General features: G+C 55.3%; 1 protein-coding gene across 5 annotated transcripts; it reads right to left on the minus strand.

The window, feature by feature from the left end:
• Nucleotides 1-477: 477 nt before the first annotated feature.
• USP21 (ubiquitin specific peptidase 21) lies at nucleotides 478-7,035 on the minus strand. 5 transcript variants are annotated; one of them, XM_029227812.1, is made up of 14 exons: nucleotides 6,429-7,035; nucleotides 5,943-6,062; nucleotides 4,996-5,616; nucleotides 4,146-4,205; nucleotides 3,867-3,987; nucleotides 3,532-3,643; nucleotides 3,209-3,364; nucleotides 2,641-2,705; nucleotides 2,281-2,384; nucleotides 2,012-2,098; nucleotides 1,651-1,729; nucleotides 1,313-1,420; nucleotides 1,092-1,206; nucleotides 478-852 (listed from the first exon to the last, which is right to left on the minus strand). In XM_029227812.1, exons 3-14 carry the CDS (start codon nucleotides 5,593-5,595, stop codon nucleotides 762-764), a joined length of 1,698 nt encoding a protein of 565 aa, XP_029083645.1. In that variant the 5' UTR covers nucleotides 5,596-5,616; nucleotides 5,943-6,062; nucleotides 6,429-7,035; the 3' UTR covers nucleotides 478-761. The 5 variants fall into 5 exon arrangements, 4 of the variants coding, with proteins under 4 accessions (XP_029083645.1, XP_029083642.1, XP_029083644.1 ...); XM_029227809.1 differs by lacking the exon at nucleotides 5,943-6,062; XM_029227811.1 differs by having other exon boundaries at nucleotides 5,947-7,035.
• Between the last annotated feature and the right edge of the window lie 61 nt (nucleotides 7,036-7,096).

Consider the following 7,096-nt stretch of genomic DNA (forward strand, 5'->3'; position numbering starts at 1 on the left):
GCCTCATGAGCTTTGGTTGTAGGGAGAGTAGATAGGGACACTGGAGGCTGGTCCGTGGGGAGGTGGCGCCATAAACAGCTCCTTGATGGTAGCAACAGCCTGGACCTACGGGAGTTAGGGCGGCCCGGCAACGTACCGTGTTTATCAACAGGGGTCCTTGGGCACCTCGCTCTCGAGGGGGCAGCCCCCTACGCCGGCAAAACCCGTCTACCCAGTGCCTGCGCTCTAGCTCCAGGCTTCCCTACAGCTTCACGAGTCTCAAACTCGCCTTCCCTTTTCCTCCCAATGTAAACCTTCACTGCGTGGTCAAACCTTGGCATCAACGGGTCCTGGTCCGGCTCCTCTATCCCCACTCCCACCCCCACGGCTTTGAGCGCGCCCCCATCTGTTCAGAGAGGGAACTGAGTCCCAGGAAGACTCCAATTCGGCCTAGTTCTGTATCTCCACCCCCTTTAAGCACAAATACAAATAAGGACATTTTTTCTTAATAAATTTATTCACAAAAAAAAGTGAGACTGTAGAGGGTCTGGGGGCTGTACACGGGCAGGGGCCTGGGGAGCTCTGTACATGGGGCAGGGAGACAGGGGAGCCTCCAGGTAGAAGGGTATTTTTTAATAAAAAAAATAATGGGAGGTACAACCACCCCCTCCCCCCTCCCCGATTAAAAAGACACAAAAATAGACGTCTCTGAGGTAAATGGGGAGCCTGGGGGCTTGAGGGTGTTGAAAGGGTTTCACAGGTGCCAGGGCTTAAAGGGGATGTCACAGGCACCGGGGTGGCTCCTGCATCAGTTGGTAGAACAGCACGTAGCCCTCACTGGATGCCACCTGGTTTTCACTGACAGGGGAGACACTAGGAAGAAGGGAGATGGGGAAGGAGGTGTGATCATTCCTGCATATTCCCCCCTCCCCACATGATCAACCTCACAGCATCCCGGTAGTGATCAGGAAAGACGCCCCCATACCCCCCCACACACACACCCACCGCCCGCCTTTTACCAGGCACTGTGCTCTCCTGGGGCTCCGTATTAGGGAAGCGTGTCAGGGCTGCAGCGGGAATGGGGCAGGAGTTGAACAGGAGGCTATTCTCACCGAGAGTCATTGTAGACATGCCAACCAGTCTGGCACCGGCACAGGGCTGTGTAGTGGCCATAGTGGACACTGCCCGAGTGGTTGCAAAGGGCATACAGCTGATATACGGGGCTTCCTTCGGGGTTAGAGATGACCAAATTCTATAGTCAGAGCTGTGCCCCACTCCCACTCTCTCCCTCCCCTTCATGGGAGCTCCTCAGGACCTTCCCTACAAGACTCACCGGCTTTGTCACTGGCAAAGTCCCCTAGGCTCAGTCGCTGCAGCGGGAAGTCTACACCTACTGAACTTTTCTTGATGGAGCCTCGGGAGGCGGAAAATCGATTAAGATCTAAGCTCTGGTTAAGGAGAATTTGGGAGGCAGAGGGCCTCTGAGGGGGGCTGAGGAATTGAATGTTGTCCACTCCCCTCCCTGAACACACATGGGGAGCTTGGTAGGGAAAGGTGGAGTGGCAGGCTTTTCCTAAGGAAAACTGAATTCCCAAAGGTCCAACCTCTGCAAACATGGGGAATGAGGAAAAAGAATGAGTGGGAGAAATAAGAATTTGAAGATTAGGATACGGAGCACGAGGATTCGGGGGAATCTTTGTACTGTCAACTTTTTGGTACTTCGTGTTTTCTGCCGACATTGATCACACACCTGAGTAAATGTCAAATAATAGGTTAACGTGCTCCTCACCTCCGTTGGCTTTTCTGATACTCTGACTCACATACAAATTTACTATGCTCCCTATTACTTCTGTATCCTCTGGGCCACTGCCCTCTGCCCTGGGAATCCCAGGACATATCTGAAACTCCTACACAAACCCAGACATATATAAGTGTTATTCTTCATACTAAGGCATCATGCAACCCCTTTTACCCTTATGGAGCCCCCCCAGGTCTCCCCCCCTTACTATATCCCTCGTGAACCCACACATACTGGGGCATTCTCCGATTCTAGCTCTTCTTCCTTGGTGAAAAGGCTGAAACAATCCCGCAGAGACACCTTGCCCCCGGCAAATCCTTTCTGGGGGGAAAGGAGAGTGAAGGGTCAGCATGTTCTGAATTTCCTTTTCCAACTCTTCTCAATTAATCCAAGCTTCATTTCTGCTCCAGAGACCCACAGGGTTCCCTCCCACACTGGGGGTGGGTAGGGTTGGGTCACAGAACCCATGTCCCATCCACCCCTGGAATCTTCTGGAATCCCACCTTGGGGATGGGCAGGGACAGGTCACAAAAAACCTCGAAGGTCGTGGAGCGATACCCACAGGACTGGCACTTGAGACAACTTTTCAACTGGCCCACAAACAGGTCTAGATAGAAGCAAAGGGGCAGGAGAAACAGTCATTGTGGGATGCCTGAGATGCTTCCTTGGATTCCCATCTCTTCCCTCCCGTTTGCCTGACGCTTCCTTTCCCACCACCGACACTCCTCACAAACCCCTCACAACTTCTCCACATTTTCGTCATCCAGTCTTATTCCCACACCCCTGGATAGGATTGATTTTTTTCTGCCAAGCCCGCATCCCCCACACACTAACTTTCCCCATCACTTTTTCTCGTTCCATACCCACAATCTTGCTGTCCTCTCGCTCCAGGTAACGCTTCCACATTAGGTTGGCTCGGTCGTCATCGCTAGGACAGATCAAGGGAAGTGGGGAGCACCCATGAGACAGCAGGAACACCGGGCACCCCCAACACCACTGGAATGATCCACAGAGCCCTGTACCCCACCCATACCCCAGCTCCTCTAAATTTCAAGAAACAGACAAAGGAGTAATGCTTCAGAAGACTTTCCGGGGAAATCCAAGGTGAGAGGAAAAGAAAGGAATGTCGACAAGGGAAGAACATGCCGTCTTCCTCCACCTGGCTTCAGACCCCTTAGGTACCTTGTAAATTAATTATCCCCTCCTCTGTCAATATGGTGACAGCCATAGCCCTATCTTCTGCCTCCATCTGTGCCCCTCAGCCTCCCTCCTCCTCATGCCTTCTTCCTACTTCTGCACTGCTTCTCAAACCATTTTCTGAGCTAAGTATTTCCTTGGACACTACATCCTCAATCTTGACTAGCTTACTTCTGTGAAGGATGAATGCTGCTGATAAACTACTGCGGAGGAGAAGGAGGGGAGCAACCTTACCTTAACTCAGGTTCTTCTAGCAGAGCCCCTCCACGGCGGGGTTGGGAGGGAGCTGGACTATTGGCCAGGACTGGCGGAGCCCGGCGGTCTCGTCGGTTGATTTCGAGGTGCAGCCGCTCCATGAGGAGCTTCAGAAACTCTTGGGCATCCTGCTGGCTGCAGTCAGACAAAGAACATGGGCAACCGACCCCTGCCTAGTCCACAGTCACTAACCCCTGTCCCCACTTCCTGGATGAAGAGCGTCTCAAGGCTCAGAATGATGCTGCTTGGCCCTACCCCCAGACAAGGCCAGAGAGAAATCCCGTACCCTCCAGCTCTCCCACCTGTATCCAGAGAAGGAGGGAACGTATTTCTGGAAGACAGCTCGGAATCGAGTAGGATTCACAGCTTCACAGGAGTCAGGGTGCCACAGGGCACCAATCACATCTGCAAAGGCTATTAGGGTGGGAGTGGGGAAGGGAAACAGTGGTTAATGACTAGAAGAGGGAAGCAAGAGGAGGCTTAGAAGGTGGAAAACAACCTCTAGGAAATCAGGCACTGGGAGAAACAGATACACCTGCCAGCTTTCAGGGTTGGGGCCACTGGCACTGGCAGGTGGACCTACAAGGGTTTGGGGAAAAGAGGACTTGAAAGAAGGGAGCAGGAGTTGTCGCCCCACCTTCAGTGAGCTCTTGGGCTCGGCCCCCTCCAGGCACCTCTTGCCGGAAGTCCCTTCGCAGACAGAAGTCCCGAAGAGGCCGAGTGCTGCTCAAACACTGTAGCACAGCATTCAGGAAGCACTGGGGAGCAGTAAAGACAGTGCCATTACCTCCCCAGACCAGTGCCTAGGAAGCCTTAGGAGAACTTCAGTGCTGTCCTTCCCCAAGTTTCCCTCCCCATGCCTGCCTCCAACACCAGTTCACATTCCTGTTAGGAAAGACAGGAGAATGGCTCTCACCGTGTTCCCCAGGTTTCGGAGGCCAACATGACCAGAGCCCAGAAGCAGTGTGTGATGAGCCTGGAAGGTCAGAGTACAGTCAGCACGTTCCCATATATCCCACCTGGCACTTTAACCTTTCAACAGCATGCTGCCCACTGCCTTCCCCACCCCATCCTTCACCCCCAAACTCTACACTTTTTCCGTCACTGGGTATTAGGGTCTCCCTACCTCAATGGCCATGAGCAGTAAGCCTAACACAGCTGAGTGTACCACGGACTCAGCCATGGCTGTCCCACCTATTCCCCACTTACTCCTCTGCCCAGCTAGCCGGCGATGCAGCTCCTGGGGCAACTCCCCAAGCACTGGCATGGCTGCCCAGCTGCTCCCCACCCCCACCTTGCTACCCCCAAGGCCCCCTCCTGCACCCGTGGCCCCTTCCTGCACCCTCTCCTGACGGCTCCAATTGCAATCAGCCTAGCTCACTTAGCTCGGGAAATGGGCAACCGCACGAGCTCAGATGTTCTGAGCCTGCCCCTCTTCAGCTCCAGAGATTAATTAGGCCTAGGCAGCATCCCAGGAGACAAGGTACAGCAAGGGAAGGTAAGGGCCTGGGGACCCAAAGAATTCCAAATGGTTTATTCCTTGGGGACTGAAATGGCACACCATTCTGGGGAGTCACAGACAACCCTGGAAAGGGTCTATGAGGCTTAAAGTTACTTAAATAAGGGAGAGGAGAGTCCAAACTACTGAAACGAAGGGGGTGAAAAAGGAACTTGGCAAAAAGGGGAAAGGAAAGCCATATGATGGCAAGAAAGCTGGAGGCATGGAGGAACATGGGCATGGAAGGCGTGTGCTGGCAAGTCCTCACCATCTTGTCATCGGAGTAGAAAGGTTCAGAGGGCCGGGCAGATATCACGTGGAAGGAGCCATGGGAAGTAGGGGGCTCTGTCCGTATGCTGAGCAAGGTGGGTGGCCCAGAAAAGCCCCCAAGGCGGCGGAGAGAGGTGCTACGTCTCAAAGTGGGTGGCTCAGGCCGGAGAGCCAAGCGGCTCAGTGCAGCCCCTAGCTCTCCAGTGCCGCGGTGCCCTCCCAAGGCAATCCCCATTGGACGCAAGTCCCCACTGCTCACAGACTTGGAACGGGCTAGGTTGGTCCTTGATGGGAGAGGCAGAGCCACAGTTGGGGGTGGTGAGCCAGGCAGGGGAACTCCATGATCTGCCCGAAGTGGGCCTCTGGGACGAGGGCCTGAGGTCCGTCCCCGTCCCAGCTCCAGTTTCTTGAGCCGTTCCTCAGGGGGACCTGGCCTAGGAGGCAGAGGTCGTAACACAGGGTTCGGCCCAGGGCCTGGGTTTCGGCGCTCCTTGCTCCGGGCCCGGGGAGCAAATGGTAGCTTGGATCCCACTCGGGGCTGGACATTAAGAGGTGGCTCTCGGGTCCGTCCCAGGCGGTGCTCAGAAGCCTGGGGCATTGTGGACACCACAGGCTGGACCTGGGAGGAGAAGAGACGATCAGCGTTTGAATATGGAGGGAGGTGGGAACCTAGGCTGCCATACTAGCTACATGCATGGAGGGCAGGAACCATGTCTAGTGTATCAATCACTGTATCCCCTGTGCCTAGTATAGTGTTTGGTACAAAGTAAACACTTAGTATCCATTGAGTAAATGAATGAATGAATGATAGCAGGCAGGGCTTTGACTCTTTCTACATTCCTCACGCCCTTCCTGCAGAATACTGCTTTACTGGAGAGCCAATGATAAAGAGTTCCTATCTTGGCTGTCTTTATAATCTAGGTGCTCATGAAGGTTCCCCCATACCTGCCTAGTCAAGTGGGATGTCCTCTGGGTCACTTGGGACCTCTGGTCAAATAGCGGTGTGGATGCAAGTATAACAGCCCCAAGGACAGCATTCCATTCTCAAACCCCTGCCCCTCCTGGCTGCAAATGAAGCACACTAAAAAGGTTACTCCCTCCCCCACCTCTGAGCTCCAAAGTGGTGTTGGGGCTCAGGGGCTGTGGGGGGGAGGGAGGACGAACTAACTCCCTGACCCCTAATCTCTGCACATCTCCCACCACAGGAGGTTTCAACCGGGTCCGCCCCCCTCGAGGGCAGAAAGGCCGAGGCTGCTGATTGGCTACGGGGTCCAGCGGCATATTCTACACGATCCATGGATGCTGGTCCCTCCAGCCCAGTTCTCGCAGGCCTGCCGGGTCCCCAGCGCCTCTGCTTCTGGGGTGGGCGATCTCTCGGGTCTGGAACAGTCTTCCCTCGGCACCCCCACGCCATAACGCCCCGGACCGTACCTGTCCCCGGGTGAGGCGGCGGGGGAGGCCAGCCGGGGCCAGGCCCCAGCTCAGGGCCACCCCCTACTACCCTCGTGCAGCGCCCCCGCGGGCCCGGCTGCAGCTTTAGCCGCAGCTAGTGCCCAGATCTCTCCCACCGCTGGGGCCGCCGCCATCTTTGTTGGTCCCGCCCGGCCACCGGCCGCCGGCTTCACTGTCTCTCAGAGCGCCTGCGCACCCACACTCAGACTCCACCCACCGGCTTCCTCGGCGCTTGCGTGAACCCGCCCCCTAGGCTCCGCTGCCGACACCATGGAAACACTGCCAACTTTAGGACCGCCAGTTCCCAGCTTTGGCAAGAATTGTCTTTAAACCATCGCTCCAAAGCAAGTCCCTAAAGTAGAGTCCCATCGCCCCACCCCGTGGCTCTAAAGGATATAGATCTGACAATCGTAGTATGGCCCCCCGGCTTGCAGCACAGATCCTTCCCAGGGAGCAGGGGTGCGAATGCAGGGCCTGGGTCCAGCCCACAGACCAGTGAAGTATCCACATAGGGTTGGGAAGATCCCTGGAGGGCAGGGAATACTGGCCCTGCAAAACCAGTCGTCAAGCATCTTGCAGGCCAAAGCGGTAGGTTCCCTGCTAAAGGACAAAAGCAGATCTCAGCAGCAGGGAGAGCAGTCAGGATT

The sequence above is a fragment of the Monodon monoceros genome, unplaced genomic scaffold (assembly GCF_005190385.1).
Source record: "Monodon monoceros isolate NGI ecotype Baffin Bay Population unplaced genomic scaffold, NGI_Narwhal_1 Super_Scaffold_18, whole genome shotgun sequence".
In the NCBI taxonomy this organism is placed as follows: Eukaryota; Metazoa; Chordata; class Mammalia; order Artiodactyla; family Monodontidae; genus Monodon; species Monodon monoceros.